General features: G+C 36.0%; 1 protein-coding gene across 5 annotated transcripts in view; it reads left to right on the forward strand.

The window, feature by feature from the left end:
* Window positions 1-17,502, forward strand: part of KCNT2 (potassium sodium-activated channel subfamily T member 2) — a 445,611-nt gene that overhangs the window by 295,167 nt on the left and 132,942 nt on the right. For all 5 annotated transcript variants that reach the window (XM_060396308.1, XM_060396309.1, XM_027976255.2 and 2 more), the window contains one exon: window positions 4,434-4,542. In XM_060396308.1, coding sequence (XP_060252291.1) covers window positions 4,434-4,542 — 109 coding nt within the window. The remainder of the gene's footprint in view (window positions 1-4,433; window positions 4,543-17,502) is intronic.

The raw sequence follows: 17,502 nt of genomic DNA on the forward strand, positions 1-17,502 counted from the left end.
AAATAAACTTTCTCTTAGTTTATACAGTAAATGTCTTCCTAAATAATTCAGTATGTACTAAAATTTTTCAAAACTTTGTATCTATGTGGAAAATTGCCTCCAGAAATGTGTAAATTCTTGATGGGTTAATAGACACTGTAAAAACTTTACTACCTGTAGAAAAAAAGCATATACAAATATAAAAATGATGCCTAAAGCTACTTTTTTTCTTCTATTTCCCACTGATTGTTATAGTTTTTATGCAGGTCAGGAAGCAACAGTTAGAACTGAACATGGACCAACAGACTGGTTCCAAATAGAAAAAGGAGTACGTCAAGGCTGTATATTGTCACCCTGCTTATTTAACTTCTACGCAGAGTACATTATGTGAAACACTGGGCTAGAAGAAACACAAGCTGGAATCAAGATTGCCAGGAGAAATATCAATAACATCAGATATGCAGGTGACACCACCCTTCTGCCAGAAAGTGAAGAGGAACTAAAAGCCTCTTGATGAAAGTGAAAGTGGAGAGTGAAAAAGTTGGCTTAAAGCTCAACATTCAGAAAATGAAGATCATGGCATCTGGTCTCATCACTCCATGGGAAATAGATGGAGAAACAGTGGAAACAGTGTCAGACTTTATTTTTTGGGCTCTAAAATCACTGCAGATGGTGACTGCAGCCATGAAATTAAAAGATGCTTACTCCTTGGAAAAAAAGTTATGTCCAACCTAGATAGCATGTTGAAAACCAGAGACATTACTTTGCCAACAAAGGTCTGCCTAGTCAAGGCTATGGTTTTCCAGTGGTCATGTGTGGATGAGAGAGTTGGACTGTGAAGAAAGCTGAGCACCGAAGAATTGATGCTTTTGAACTGTGGTGTTGGAGAAGACTCTTGAGAGTCCCTTGGACTGCAAGGAGATCCAACTAGTCCATTCTGAAGGAGATGAGCCCTGGGATTTCTTTGGAGGGAATGATGCTAAAGCTGCAACTCCAGTACTTTGGCCACCTCATGCGAAGAGTTGACTCATTGGAAAAGACTGTGATGCTGGGAAGGATTGGGGGCAGGAGGAGAAGGGGACGACAGAGGATGAGATGGCTGGATGGCATCACTGACTCAATGGACATGAGTCTGAGTGAACTCTGGGAGTTGGTAATGGACAGGGAGGCCTGGCATGCTGCGTTCATGGGGTTGCAAAGAGTCGGACATGACTGAGTGACTGAACTGATCTGAACTGATTATAGTTTTTGAAACATTAGCCAGTGCAACATGATTGTACTTCAGCCATTTCCAACCAATCAGAGAGACACACATTAATTGAGGCAAATGGAAGGAAGGGGACCCAATTTTTATTTTTTAGCACTGAAGGAAAATAAGATGGAATATTTTCAAACTATCATATAACTACCACATTTTCTCATGGTCCCCTGCTAGAAGAAATATAGTTTGTACATTAAGCCAAGGGAAAGTTAATATTTGCATATGGTATTCAGTTCAGCTCAGTTCAGTCGCTCAGTCGTGTCCGACTCTTTGTGATCCCATGCACCGCAGCAAACCAGGCCTCCCTGTCCATCACCAACTGCCAGAATCTACCCAAACCCATTGAGTCAGTGATGTCATCCAACTGTCTCATCCTCTGTCATCCCCTTCTCCTCCTGCACTCAATCTTTCCCAGCATCAGTGTTTTTTCAAATGAGTCAGCTCTTCTTATCAGGCGGCTGAAGTATTGGAGTTTCAGCTTCAACATCAGTCTTTCCAATGAATACCCAGGACTGATCTCCTTTAAGATGGGCTGATTGGATCTCCTTGCAGTCCAAAGGACTCTCAAGAGTCTTCTCCAACACCACAGTTCAAAAGCATCAATTCTTTGGCGCTCAGCTTTCTTTAGAGTCCAACTCTCACATCCATACATGACTACTGGAAAAACCATAGTCTTGACTAGACGGACATTTGTTGGCAAAGTCTGTCTAGGTTGGTCATAACTTTCCTTCCAAAGAGTAAGCATCTTTTAATTTCATGGCTGCAATCACCATCTGCAGTGATTTTGCAGCCCAGAAAAATATAGTCAGCCACTGTTTCCCCATCTATTTGCGATGAAGTAATGATACCGTATGCCAAGATCTGTTTTCTGAATGTTGAGCCAAATCTCTCACTCTTCTCTTTCACTTTCATCAAGGAGCTCTTTAGTTCTTCTTCACTTTCTGCCATAAGGGTGATGTCATCTGCATATCTGAGGTTACTGATATTTCTCCCAGCAATCTTGATTCCAGCTTGTGCTTCCTCCAGCCCAGCATTTCTCATGATGTACTCTGCATAGAAGTTAAATAAGCAGGGTGACAATATACAGCCTTGAAGTACTCCTTTTCCTATTTGGAACCAGTCTGTTGTTTCATGTTCAGTTCTAACTGTTGCTTCCTGACCTGCATACAGGTTTCTCAAAAGGCAAGTCAGGTGGTCTGGTATTCTTATCTCTTTTAGAATTTTCCACAGTTTATTGTGATCTACATAGTCAAAGTCTTTGGCATAGTCAATAAAGCAGAGATAGATGTTTTTTAGGAACTCTCTTGCTTTTTTGATAATGCATCAGATGTTGGCAATTTGATCTCTGGTTCCTCTGCCTTTTCTAAAACCAGCTGAACATCTGGAAGTTCACAGTTCACATATTGCTGAAGCCTGGCTTGGAAAATTTTGAGCGTTACTATACTAGCATGTGAGATGAGTTTAATTGTGTGGTTGTTTGAGCATTCTTTGGTATTGCATATGTGGTAATCATACCTTCCAAATTTTCTGGTAGTGGATTTTTAAATATTCTTATCTCATGTCATAATAGATATACATACTTTTCTTCAATCATGCATTCAATTTTTGGTTTAAAATTTATAGACCCCATGTGTTTGGCGATCATATGATTCTAAAGTAAAATTATTCTTCATTTAGCATTTTTGTAACTTTATTTTCCTAGGTTGGGCATTATATACTTAAAAATTATTTGAGAAATATTAAAATAGCAGTTTAAGTCACTGTTCCTTTGCAGATATTTTGAATACTTTTCTAAATTCAAAATAGGACTTAGAACCTACTGTCCTCTTATAAACTATTAAGTCATGGTTATATATTTTAGAGATTTTTCTTACAGGTTATTATTATAATACTTATCAGTATTAAGCAGAAAAAAAAAGAAGCATTGTTAGATTCTTGAGTTTTTTAAAGAGTAAATCCTGATGTGTAACCATAGCTTATAATTTTTTCCATAAAATATAAAAGAAAATGAATTTAAAAAATGAAGGAAAAAGAAAAATAATGGGCTCTTTCATATGCTCACTGATGTTATGCAAACAAGAGTAAGGTTATTATATATCTGTCTGGAACATTTGATGAATCACTTCCCAAGTAATCTTGTTTCGTCATAAATTGTATAGTGTATGTTTTCATTTCATAGATCAGACTCACAAATTCAACCCATTTCTTCATTAGCTAAAACTGCTATTTACTGCCTAAGAATATTTATTTTCTTAGAACTTTAAGCAGTCTTTATTTCCAATATCAGCTACAGCAGTTCACTTGGAAGGGAAGGCTTTTTTCCCCCCAAACAAACAGCTTTTTTTCCCCCCAAACGTTAATTGCTTCTCTAAAATGTTATTTCTGTGGAAAATTGAGCATATGGCATCTGGGCCCTCATTCCTGCATGAAAACAATTTACTTGGGCTGAATGGCATTATCCCTTTTAACATGACCTTCACTCCCCCCCACCATGCGTCATCATTTCTAGCACTCTATTGTTTTTATGTCATTGAATTTCTTTTTATGCCATTTATTATCATTTCTAACTGGACTCTATCATCTTCTGCATTTATGACCTTAGATCCTAAGGCTAATGTATAATTTAAATTTATATTTATATCAGGATTAATTTTTATTGATAATTGTAGTTGTTTTGATTGTACAAATTATTACTTATATGTTGTGCAAATATTATCTACCACATTTTTTAATAAGTAATTCTAAGTTTTTATGTTATGTGACTATGGATTTGATAAATAAACCATGTTATAAATCAGAACTATTATATTTCATACCGTAGAATTATCAGAAGTAAAGGAGACTGTGTATAGTCTTCAATTTACTATACAGGCTGTACCTCACACCTACCAACTTCTTACCTTTTTGTACAGATAAGGCACAGGAAAAAAACTTCTTGCCAAAGGCTGTCAGTTTTATTAAAGACATATCTGGGGTTAGAACCCCACTGTACCTCAGTAACTTACCTCACAGTCTAGTACTCTCTCTTATGAAACATTTTTCCTGGAGATAAATTTGCACATGTAAAAACATCTCTGAAGCAAGTGTATTTATATGGAAGCTTTTGTAATTTTATTCTCTGTTTTACGTATTATTTTAAAATACTACTATCCTAAGGTAAATTATTCTTATTTACCTATTTTATTTCAAACAGATCATGTTGTTTGTGAAGAAGAGTTTAAATACGCCATGTTAGCTTTAAACTGTATATGCCCAGCAACATCTACACTTATTACACTACTGGTTCATACCTCTAGAGGGCAGTAAGTATATTTTTTCTTTAAGATAATGCATTTTAAAGTATAAAAAAGAATTATATACGTGTAGTTATGTGATTTAGAAATACAGTAAGCCTAAGTATACAGCTAGATATGTACCTTTACTTGCATTTGTGTGAGTTATCATCATTTGGTAGACAGAGGGTAGACAGACAAATACAGACCTACTACAGGGTCCAAGACAAAGAGGGTATTGACAGTGATTTGCTGTCTTTTCTAACTAATCGAGAGATGATTTGTTTTATCCTAAATTATATGCCTGAATCATTAGTTAGGCCTGGAATTAGGGTATTGTTTCTACTTTCAAAATTAATGCTTAGCAAATAAAATCTTGAAAAACAGGATGACAGCAGTCACTATTGAAAGGTCTTAAAGTCATTCTTTTTCTGTTTCTGAGGTAAGTTTTTATCTGAAAGCTGTCTGTACCCAAATGAGCTCAAAATTAAAATTTTATAATTATTATAGAATGATAACAAAGTAGTTTATCAAATTAGCTAATGTAGTATAAAAGAAATTATTTAATGAATTCCAGGGTATTGAGGAAATTATATCCTCAGAACATTTTTTCCTACTTGTTTATTTTAATAGAGTTTCCTAAACCATAGACGTTGTTTTTGACTTGCATTATCAAGTTAAATACAATCAGCGAATATAGTCACTGCTCTTATTTAAAGAGAGAAATGTTGCACCACATTTCATACTTTTCATATTCCTTACTTGATATTGTAGACAAAATATTTGATTTTCTAAGTAAATTCCACAGTGGTGCTTGTAGTTATAATCATTTAAATTTAGTGAGTTAATTGATAGTTGTTTAAGTGAAATGCCAAATCAAATAAATCAAGGAAAAGGAAATTCTTTCCTGGGATTTAGTACTGCTTGGAGGAAATTTATAATTGAAAAATAGTATATTCCCTCTGGTGTTTTTAAGTAAATTTACCTCTTTTCTCTCTAATTATGTCTCTGCTCTATAGAGACAGAAAGAGCTTCCCAGAAGCAATTTTCTCAAAGTTCTGAATATAACTATTTCTATTCTATACATTGATAAGCCTTTAAGATGTGCAACAGAGAAAATGTGACAGGACCACAAATGAAATTGTTTTTCTTGGATGGACTTACTCAACATTTTGATGGAATTAAATAAAATACTGAAAACTTTGTCACCAACTGGTTGAATATTCATAGAACTTACCACATGGCTTCATTATTTTGTCATCCATCTTTGTCACAGATTCGTACAGCTGTAGAGCTGAGAGTTTAGTCAGCTTCATTCTTGCACAAATGATCAAATGAAGCCCTTCAACACTAACACACATTAGTATGTATAGAATGGTTAAATAACATTTTCCAACTCCTAGTAAATATTATTTATTGGCACACAATAGTGCCTGGTGAACATTGCACTTCATATAAATTTAAAAAGAATTTCAGCATCACCTCAAATAGGACTTTTCCTAATATACTCTAATGAATTTTGTCATATTAAAAAAGAAAGTGGTGATCTTGAAAACATTACTACATAAGTAAGGATTTCCTATAAGATTGACCTGCAAAATCATTCCCCAATTAAAAGACACAATAAGTGCTTTAATTCACCAAAAGTACTTTCTTTGTAGCAGCTTTATTGAGATATAATTCATATACCATATAATTCACCTGCTAAGGTATACGATTTTGTAGTTTTCAGTATAGTCATAGAATTGTGCAACCATCACTGCTAAATCCTAATATTTTCATTATCTCATAAATCCTCTACAGTTTTGCAATAGCCCACATTGTATCCAAACTCTTCCAACTATAGGCAAACACAAACTTTACCCTATGTCTATAGATTTTTCTTTTCTGGACATTGCATATTGCAATGGATGGAATATTACAACGGATGCATTTTGCAATGGATGGATATGAATGGAATCATGCAGTGTATGCTGTTTTTGGACTGGCTTCTCTCACTTGCCATAATGTTTTTAAGGTTCATCCATATTGTAACATGCATCATTACTTCGTTCCTTTTCAAACTGAGTAGTTTTCTATTGTATGGATATATTTCTTTTTACTTTTCTATTCATCAACTGATGGGTACTTGAGTTGTTTCCAGCATTATGGATAAGGCTGTTCTTAATATGAATGTAAAGATTCTTATGTGGACATGTCTTTAATTTCTTTGGGTCTATATCTAGGAGTGAAATTGCTGAGTCATGGGCTTCCTAGGTGGTGCTGGTGGTAAAGAAAGCACCTGCCATTGCAGGAAACGCAGGAGACACAAAAGACAAGGGTTAAATCCCTGGGTCTCAGGAAGATCCCCTGGAGGAGGAAATGTCAGCCCACTCCAGTGTTCTTGCCTGGGAAATCTCACTGACAGAGGAGCCCAGTGGGCTACAGCCCATAGAGTCACAAAGAGTTGGATATGACTGAAGTGACGGAGCAAGCAACACACACCAGTAATATTAGCCTTTTTAATTAGGAACTTCCCAAATATTTTCTGAAGGGATTATATCATCTTACATTGCCATCAGCAATCTATCATGACTCCAGTTTCTTCCTGTCCTCAGCAATGCTTGTTATTATCTGCTTTTTGCGTCATAACCCTCTTACTGAATGCAAAGTGGTGCTTCATTATGGTTTTGGTTTGCATTTCCCTGATTACTAATAATGTTAAAATTAGTTCATGTGCTTATTGACCATTTTCGTATCACCTTTGAACAAAAACCTATTCAGATCTTTTGTCCGTTTTCTAATCACATTGTTTCTGATTATTGAGTTGTAAGAGCTTTTATATATTCTAGCTTATCTTAAACAGATAAATACCATCACTTCAGTATAAATGATCATCCTAATAGATCACTTAATTTTAAAAATTTAATATATTTTATTAATAATATTGTTTGACTAAAGTAATTTGTTATGCATTAATTGAAGGTATAGTGAAGATTCACTCATTAACAGAACATGTTTAAAATTTTGCCTTTAAGCATCAGCAGAAATTAGAGACCTCAAATATATTGATTTAATAATAAGAAAGCAAACTTGGGAGCTAAATTAAGTAGTATAATGGGGAAATGTTGAGTTGCCTAGAAATGCTTTATGTAGGGACTATCAAACCACTAATTGAGACAATACCTACAGTAATACTCAAATTTCTCCATTAAAAAAGAAGAAATAATATTATTAAAAGTTCATTCTATAACAAATGGTGATTGACTAAAAATAGTTGATAGACGCAAGCTAAAGACTTAGATCCAACAAACACACAAAAAAATATAATACAAAATCTAAGAGTCTAATTTGAAAATATATTTTTAAATTAAATGCTCTGTAGATTGTAGGTACTTAAGGAGATAATAATTAAGAGTTCTGAAGCAAATAAGGTAGACAAAGGAAACAGGAATTAGAGATAGAGAGGGCAGCTTATTTAGTGACAGTCCTCCCTTAGGTCTGACAATGGAGTTCCTAATCCAGCCTTAGAATTAGATTTCCCGACTTAACCTTCATATGTTTGTTAATTCTTTTCCTCTAGCCCGTGGAAATGGGGCAAAGATGGAAACCATATGTTAAGTATGGTTTTGTTTTGCATTTCCCTGATTACTTCAAGTGGCTTCAGTGGTAAAGAATCTGTCTGCCAGTGCAGGAGACTCACGAGTCACAGGTTCGATTCCTGAGTCAGGAAGATCTCCTGGAGGAGGAAATGGCAACCCACTCCAGTATACTTGTCCGGGAAATCCTCTGGACAGAGGAACCTGACAGGGTTACAATTCATGGGGTCGCAAATACTGAGTGACTAAGCAGGAGGCTTTCATATCAACTTAGCCATGACCTAGACCAGTGCATCTCGCAAGGCTCATTAATGTGCCTACAATCTTACATTTTCTTTATTTAGATGTTAATATACTCATTCCTGTTCTAGTTGATCAGAGAGTCAACTAGATGGGGTCAATTTTAGTTGACTTTGGATAACTGTATTCCTTTTATTCATTGACGTTTACTCTGTATTTTAGCCCTTCTCAGTTTTCCCCTCTTACTTCATTTACATTTGAGTGTTCAGTGCTCTTGGCAGTGGCTTTTCTTATTGTCAATTAAATTAGTATTTTGATTTATTTGGCAAACATACTAGAAAGATGAACAGAAATTTATTCATTGGGCAGATATCACAGTAGGCTGTCAAACATGGACTGTGATGATTTTAGCAAACAGATGCCAAGTTATCAGAACAGTTGATAGACATTCAGCTGACCCATCTTAATATTCCATCTCTATCAAAATTTAATATTTTCTTTTCCTTTCCACTTAATTTCACAAAAATATTTATTTCATTTGTCCCATCCAAAAGGTAATATTCTTTGCTCTTTATGCTTATCAATGGGAAGGAAAGAGAATTGATAAGAAAAATATTTCAAAGTTAGTATTTATGAACCTTGGCCACTGATTAGATATGGATATAGACAAGGGGAAAAGAGGAAGAAAATGTCTTCACACACTGAGGTTGGACAGGAGAGAACTATAAAATGTGTGGTTTTGGCAGAAGGAGAAAGGAGTTTGGGATTGAGTCTTTTTGCTTTTTTGATGCAGGTACCTTTGGTTGTAGGAATTACTGGTTCCTGAGGAGGGATCAGGGCTTCCCAAGTGGCTCAATGGGTAAAGAATCCACCTGCAATGCAGGAGATGCAGGAGATAAGAGTTCGATTCCTGGGTCGGGAAGATCCCTGGAGGAAGGCATGGCAACTCACTCCAGTGTTCTTGCCTGGAGAATCCCATGGACAGAGGTGCCTGGGGGGTTACAGTCCATAGGCTCAGAAAGAGTCAGACACGACTGAAGCGATTGAGCATGCAAGCATGAGGAGGGATCAGGGTTGTTCAGGGCCACAGAACTGAAAGGAGAAATGGTGGGGATTTGGGAGAAATGATCACTTAAGACTTTTCCTTGGGAAATTACTCCTTATAGGAAACAGATGGGAGAAAAGGACAGCAAATATAGTGTAGCATCACAGGATAAAAAGGAGCAAGGATTTCCAAAAAAATAACTGGAGTGTTAACAATACAGATGGCTTAAGATGGAGAAGAAGCAGAATTTGGAGGTCGCTGGTTTCTGGGAAGTTCTGAGAAAATTTTGGACGATGGAGACTTTTTCATTTTGAGGTAGGGTAAATGAACGAGGAGATGATGAGAAAGCAAAGCCTGGTCAAACGCTGTCACTTCATTAGTCTTGCCCAGGAAGATAAAAAAAGAGAAAGCATGAAAGCAAATAGTTCTGCTGGTTCCACAAAAGTCAGTTTCTTTGATCATGGCAGTTGGGATTGTCTGTGGTTTCTGGTGAGCATTTCTTCATCTCTCCCATGACAAGCACACACACACACACACACACACTCACGCACTGTCACACACACACACTCATGCACTGACACACACACTCATGCACTGTCACACACACACACACACACACACACACACACACACCCCACCTGGAGGTTTGAATTATATATCTGAAGGTTACTCATTTTTCTTTTATAGAGATCAACCTGCACTGAAAATCTGCACAGAAATGCATTTTGTTAGGTGTATCCAAAATCTGTTTGGTTACCTGAGAAATGTTTTTCCACCTATTGAAAGATCAACTAGAACATTATTCTATTAAACATAATTTGAGAAATACAGATACTGCTCAGTCCCTTAATAGCTCATCTTCTGTGTTATCAAATTAGATTTAAGTATGTTCATTTTATTTATTGAGGACCCTCTTTTCTCTCATCCAAATTTATTTTTATGTCCTTAATTCTCATGATTCTATGTATCATGTTCTCCAAATAACATGATCCTAAATATACTTCATGGTTTCCGCCTTCTACATCTTTTTAAATGTTGTTCCTTCTGCCTTGAATTTTTTTCTTCTGCTTTCCTAGAGGATTTTCCTGAAATTCAAATATTCTATCTCCTTGTGAATATTTTTAAGCTTCCCAATTTAATGTGATGTCTCCTTTCTATGAGTTCATGTAGAATGTTATGATATTCTGCCAGAGTATGTATTAAGGTCTTTTTATTTTTTCCTACTTGATAGGGCATAATTTCATTTAAGGTAGAGAACATGTCTTATTCATGCCTTATATAATGTTTCATAGTATGAATGCCCAATAAACATTAGTTAAATAAAATGCACTAAAGATGATTCATTGAGGCCCCTGGTTCAAAGTAGTTTATGATCCAAATGCCTTCATCTGCTCTTCACCATCTGCTCCACCGAAATGACAACTAGTAAATAAAAATCACCAGCTTTCATCAATGGAAAAGAAGAGACCTCAGTGAGCTCTTAGAAGAGGGAAAGTGAGTAAAGGAAGAGCTTTTGATGAAAACCTCATCCTGGCCTATGTTTAGAGGGCGATACAGCGGCACAAAGCCTCAGCCCCCAGTGGGGCTCTGGGGTGCAAGATTCCCAAAAGAAAAAGGACATGTTTTGATGGCATTTCTGTAGACAGAACAAGTTTCACCCAGCACAGTACCATTTCTCTATAATTAATTTAGTCAGATATTTGCCATTGGGAATATCAGATTTTTCCTAAATGAATTCTAAGCTAGCGCATAGTACGGGCTTGGGCTTCAGCCCTCTTCATTTGACATTTATAGATAGTCTGAGCCCCTTCATGCCTAATATAAGATGTAAGAAATCATATTCACAGACAAAGGAATCTATTTTATATCCCTATATATGATACTCAGAACTTTGAAATATGGTTTTTCTCATTTGCTGACAACCAGCATGCAGGTTAGGAGAAGGCAATGGCAACCCACTCCAGTACTCTTGCCTGGAAAATGCCATGGACGGGGGAGCCTGGTAGGCTGCAGTCCACTGGGGTCGTGAAGAGTCAGACACGACTGAATGACTTCACTTTCCCTTTTCACTTTCATGCGTTGGAGAAGGCATTGGCGACCCACTCCAGTGTTCTTCCCTGGAGAATCCCAGGGACGGGGGAGCCTGGTGGGCTGCCATCTATGGGGTTGCACAGAGTCGGACACGACTGAAGCAACTTAGCAGCAGCAGCATGCAGGTTGAAATGAGGGGAATAAATCCAGCTATTGAATAGAGAACATATATTGAATGGAGAACGTCACTACTCATATTGAAGAAACATAAATCCAGCAATAGGAAGAGAACAGTATCTGTATTCACACTGGAATTGTTTGGGGTTTATAGGGAACATTGGATCTTATACTCACTAGTAAACAAACAACTTTTTTAAGTCAAAAAACTAAAACATTTAAAAGGAGAGTCAAGCATATATTTTGGAAGCAAGGTTAGTCTCTGTAAAGAGAACAAAAAATACATTAAAAAGAAATTTAGATATATTTTTGAACACTGGAGATGTATAAGTGATAGTTCACAAGAATACTAAAGGTGTATGAAAGGGTGATAATGATTGTTCAAAGAAATAAAATGCTGAGGAATTTTTGTTTGTAGAATTTAAAATTTTCAGAATATTTAACTTAAATTTTGGTTAATTATGATTGTGGAGGGTCTGATTTTCTCTTCAGTAATAAGGAAAATAGTGATAATAAATACACAAATCCAAAATAACTAAAAATATCTATAATTATTATTCTCAGAAAGATGTGAAAAGGAGTATGGTAGGGAAATAGAAGGTAAAGACCTTTTAAAATTAATAGAGTAATTGCTGAAATTAAAGTTCAGTAAAGTCCTTGAAAGATAATATCTCAGAGATCTTGAGGATTTCAGATAAAAGAGAGAGAGAGAATATTTAGGAAAACAATTCAAGTGCTCGAGATCAATCCAAAAGAAGTAATATTTGATTTGGTGCGTGTTCCCATAAAGGATGGAAAGAATATAAGAAACCGTAACGGAAGAAGGGTGAGTCAGGTCTTTAAATTCGCAGGATTTCTTCCTTGTGAATGGCAGTGAATGGAAGAGAATGACACCTAGAGACATAGCGTTGCCAAATTATAAAGCAGTAATGGTGAAGAAGAATTCTCTTAAACTTGTAGAAAGGCAGAGAAAACTTAATATTGACTAGGACTCTTAACTTTAGACAAGGGTATTCACCAAGCTAGTTTAACTACAAAGAGGTGTATGGAGGAATATGGATAACTCACAGAACAAAAATGTTAGTCTCTACTTAGTCTAAACACGCATGAACAGTTCCCATCACCACACCTGACAACTAATCCACTAAGGAACTTTGACCTCGGAACATCCTAGGAGCCAAGAGTCTCTGTGGCCACATGTCTCAGTAATATGGACGCCCCTTGCCTGCCTGTGTCCTCGTTCAACATACTTCTGAAACAGACTTCTGCATCTGTGTCTGATTGATGGAACCTAGGTTACATGTCTGTACAATAACTAAAACCAAAGATTCCTAAAAGCTATGGTCAAGATATGAAAAGTCAGACAAGTCTCAACAAGAGACTGGACTAAATTAAAAGCAACATATATAATTAAATGTAGCAGAGGAAGTTTCTCTTTTCTCTCCCAACTGGAAAAAAAGGCAATTATAAACTCAAAGAAAATAACAAGGAAACTATAATGAATCAAATTAGAATGTGCCATAATACTGAACAATAAGTGGAGGGCAGGTAAAGAAATGTTTCTTTGATATTCTCTCTTGAATTGCTCAGGGAACTACAGAGAAGGTTATATAATTATATTAATATCATTCTGCTTAACCCTTAAGTGAACTATGTTGCAATAATCCTAATGTAATCTCTGCTATCAGGCTCTCTGTACTTTTTTTCCAGCTTTGCTATAATCAACATGTTTAAGGTATACAATGAGTTCTCCAATTTTATGTGAAGCCACTGATTTATTTATAGCCAGTGAACAAAATGTAGATATTTACATTTTTAACAATGTAAAAAGGTGCAGCAAATGATACTTTAGAGTAAAATTAGGTAGAAGAGATCGAAGGGAAGAGGGTGGCTAACAGCTCAACTTACAGAATGGAAAATCAAGAGACTTGTATCTATAGTCACTAGTACTTTATATATGTACAGCCCTGTGAGGAATCTTCCCTGATCTAGTTCTCTAGTCTCACACCTCAGAGAATGTGATCAATAGAAGATTGATGCAATCTTCTACAATGATACAGTTTTCAGCCTTCTACAATTGATACAATCTTCTATAATGATATAGTAATACAATTTGATAGCATATTTTTATTAGGAGATAACTCAAAACTCTTCATATTAAGCCCAGAATTTGGAAGCATTTTCCATCAATTTAAGTCATGAATGAATTCACACGTTAAAGATAGCACTAGAGTTAAAATATAACTAATCCTGGGAAGGATTGAAGGCAAAAGAAGAGAGCGGCAGAGGATGAGGTGGTAGGCGATATCATTGACTCAGTGGACATGAATCTGAGCAAACTCTGGGAGATAGTGAAGGACAGGGAAGCTTGGCATGCTGGTGCTTCCCTGGTGGCTTAGGCGGTAAAGAATCTGCCCATAATACAGGAGACCTGGGTTTGATCCTTGGGTTGGAAAGATCCGCTGGAGAAGGGAAAAGCTACACACTTCAGTATTCTGGCTTGGAGAATTCCTTGGACTGTACAGTTCATGGGGTAGCAGAGAGTCAGATATGACTTTGTGACTTTAACACACACACTGGGAGATAGTGAAGGACAGGGAAGCCTGACATGCTGCAGTCCATGAGGTCGGGAAGAGTCGGACACGACTTAGCAACTGAACAACAACAACAAATTGTAATGTTTGGTCATTCATTCATTCATCCTTTCCACAGATAATAATCATTTACATCCATACAGTGTAAGGCACTATGTCAGAAGTTCGATAAACACAAACATGCATACATTCTGATCAAAAAGTCTAACATTCAATACAAGGCAGCGCACACTGTAGACATGGCTTATGTATGTGTTATAAATTTCTCCTAGTAGATCTGTTTGGTTAGTACAGTTTCTTTTAGCTATGGTAAGATTAGTTTGCACACCTTGAGGCTAAGCCAAATGATAACGTGGACAGACACTAAAGAAACTTGCTACTTACACATAATTTTAAGAGAAAAAAAAAATCCTCAAAAAGATAAAATGTGAATAATAGCTATAGGAGCTTATGAAACTTCTATATCCCCAATATTAATATTTATGGAAGATGACTTTCTTAAAGATGTCACTGTGATGTCCTAAACTAAAAGGACAAATATCAGAGACCAATTCAAAAGCACCAGGGCACAGAGAGCTTGACCATAGCTAAGCATGTGGTACTTATTCTGTGAGCAAGCAGTCTGTGTTCTGAGAAAGGCAGGGAGATGGCACATTTTAGCTATAAATGTTTACGAATGCTGAAGGAGAACAGTTGAAAATCAGTGGGATAGGATCTATTTAATAATGGAATTAAAGAGCTGAGCCTGCAGTGTTGTTATGAGAGATGAATTTCTATTTCACCTGACAATTTAAAAAGTAGATGAAAAGGCTTTACAAGTGTTTTTAGGATTTGTGTGTGTGTGATAATTAGGTGACTTCTTTAATTAACTGAGCACTTCAGAAAACCACACTAGAGATTTTGAAGAACAAACAAACTTTAAGGGAAATAAGTTTGGAACACTTTCATGTACAATCAGCCTTTCAAACTTAAAGTTTGAGCTCTATTTCCTTTCTTCTTTTGAAATCGCTTTCAAAAGGGAGTTCATTGTGTTCACTATTGAGAATGCTTGAAAGCTCAATGGCATTTCTCTGTTATAGCCACTTTCACAGCGATTTTTCTCATCCTGAGAATGCAAACAGCTTTCTGGTTCCATCTAGTGGTAGAAAATTGATTATCATCCTCTACATGGTTTTAATCTTAGGACTCAGGTTTTTGTTTTGAGGTCTAATAACATAAAAAACTGAGGAAGTTCTGCTTCAAGAATAGAGATGCATAAATCTCTTCCTGGAGGACAGAGGCATCTTCATTTTGAGTTTTATTACTTCTTCTACGTAGAGTTCTTGACTACCTTTCTCCCCAGTAAGATAATCCAACTTGTGTGTCAGATTGATTCCCAGACCAGGAAAAATAAAAGCCCTTCTTTTTGTAACCTCACCTGTGGTAGAAGTTTCCATCTACTCCAATATGCCATTTCCCCTCCAAAAATTACAATTATGTTTTCAGTGACACAGGCTACCATTTGTCAAAATCAGTTCTAAAACCTACAGTGTTGACTGTGGATTCCTGACATTGATAGCAAAGGAAAATCAGAATACCATTAAAAACTTTAATTTTTAAATAAAGTAAAAGCTTTAGACCGCATGAATACATTACATTCATTTTTAAATTAATGTTTGTGTTTTCAGAGACTCTCCTCTGAAGAATATAAACAATTATCTGGAACCAAGCTGACATCAGTTGGTGAACTACTAGAGTATGGAATTAAATAAAATGTTAATTTTAATTAGATTAAAACCTTTGGGTCACTTATTTTAGGCTTTTTAAAATCTACTTTCAACCTAATATAATTAAGCAACAAATATAGTTTCTTATCCTTTTTAAATTAAAGCACCAATAAGGGAACTTTATCTTATCTAATTCTGCAATTATAAATTTAAATGGCATCCTTTTCTTAAGGCAAAGATTTCCCCTAGTTATATGTAAAGCCTTTTATTATATATCGATGAATGGGTATTTATACCAAAGATACCTTGTGACAGTATGTTCTTTATTCCCATGGAGGTGAAAATAATTTCATTTGGTAATAAAAATAAATATATAAAAGCAGCTAATTTGGCAATCTGTGTCAATTTTAGTGAATCTGAAACACCATTTATTGTATATTTAAATACATTATTTAGGTTTGAAAAGAACAAAATATACTAGCAAAACTAAATGTGATAATTATAATGCAGATAATAGCAGAAGGATTTCCACTAATAATTTCACTGTACAACCGTGAAGGCAGTAATGCCTGCCTGCACTCTATAGTTTACCTTTGTTTTTCTGGTATCTTTAAATACATGAAGAAGATATGAACACAAAAATTCAATTTTACCTTTGAAAAGTTATTAGTATGAATTTTACAAAAAAAATCACCTGCATAGAAATAGGAAACTGTCAGTCAAGTAAGCTTTTATGCTATTTTTTTTTTTAATACACACATTACTGAGTGGGGTAATTCAGTACATTCCTGAAATAAGAACAGAGAGTGCAGTATAATAAGACTTCAGGGTATTGCATCTGGAACAGGAAATTCCAGTTAGATTCTTATTTTCTCCTTTTGGGAAAAGTTGATTGGGGAAACTTTGAAAATCAAAACCATATCAGATTCTTTTACTGCATTCAATGGCCTAGGAAGCACATTTCTACAGTTGCAGACCCAAGCACTTACTATTTGATGGTCCTATTCCAGTGGGTTGGTTTTGTTGCAACACAGGAGATGGTATGTGAGTGAATTTATTCTGTGGCAATAAATACCCATCCCTGATAGCTCAGTTGGTAAAGAATCCGCCTGCGATGCAGGAGACCCCAGTTTGATTCCTGGGTCAGAAAGATACGCTGCAGAAAGGATAGGCTACCCACTCCAGTATTCTTGGGCTTCCCTTGTGGCTCAGCTGGTAAAGAATCCACCTGAAATGTGGAAGACCTGGGTTTGATCCCTGGGTTGGGAAGATCCCCTGGAGAAGGGAAAGGCTACCTGCTCCAGTATTCTGGCCTGGAGAATTCCCTGGGGTATAGTCTATGGGATCAGCAAAGAGCTGGGTGTGACTGAGCAACTTTCATTTTCACTTTCACTTACCTTGGAAGTGTAATCATGGATTAACCAGGGATGTGCACTTTGCATTGGAAAGAAAAGCAAAATCATTTGTCAACATTATTTATGCACCACTGAAAAGTTAACTGGAGCAAGTGATATTTCTAACTGAGGCACAATAAGCAGAATAAAACAAACAAAACTTATTTCAAATTTCTTTTTATTTTTTTTTAAGTGAAGGTAGGTTCATTTAGAGAGATACACATT

Source organism: Ovis aries, chromosome 12 (assembly GCF_016772045.2).
Source record: "Ovis aries strain OAR_USU_Benz2616 breed Rambouillet chromosome 12, ARS-UI_Ramb_v3.0, whole genome shotgun sequence".
Classification (NCBI taxonomy): Eukaryota; Metazoa; Chordata; class Mammalia; order Artiodactyla; family Bovidae; genus Ovis; species Ovis aries.